The 392-nt window shown below is 65.8% G+C and overlaps 1 protein-coding gene across 1 annotated transcript in view; it reads right to left on the reverse strand.

Annotated features, from left to right (window-relative positions):
* Positions 1 to 392, reverse strand: part of LOC119588988 — a 14368-nt gene that overhangs the window by 2552 nt on the left and 11424 nt on the right. The window contains exon 7 of the mRNA XM_037937591.1: positions 9 to 324. Within this exon, the coding sequence (XP_037793519.1) occupies positions 9 to 324 (316 nt within the window). The remainder of the gene's footprint in view (positions 1 to 8; positions 325 to 392) is intronic.

Genomic DNA, 392 nt, shown 5'->3' on the forward strand with positions numbered 1-392 from the left:
TTCCATACCTGAATCGAGGTTCCTGGCGTACGACGAGGGCGCCGCATACCCGAAGGCTGGCTCAGCGTCCTGCCCCTTGTACCCGCCCGCGCCGTTCACCCCGGTCAGCCTCAGCGCCGAGGTGAAGGAGGCCAGGAAGGTCATGAGCTGCGGCAGGAGGAGCGTGGCCAGGAGCACGGCGCCCCCGACGGCCAGGACGGAGGGCCAGTTGATCGCGAGGAGGGAGCTGAGGGCGGAGGTGGTGGAGGCCGTGAGGTCGCTGCTCATGGAGGCCAAGGAGGTCATGGGGATCGACAGGAAGGGCACGGTGAAGCTCAGGCCCAGCTGCAGGGGGGGGAGGGGGAGAGAGGGGAAGAGGGGTGATTAATCGCTTGTTGGTAATTAGGTTAATC

The sequence above is a fragment of the Penaeus monodon genome, chromosome 24, assembly GCF_015228065.2.
Source record: "Penaeus monodon isolate SGIC_2016 chromosome 24, NSTDA_Pmon_1, whole genome shotgun sequence".
In the NCBI taxonomy this organism is placed as follows: Eukaryota; Metazoa; Arthropoda; class Malacostraca; order Decapoda; family Penaeidae; genus Penaeus; species Penaeus monodon.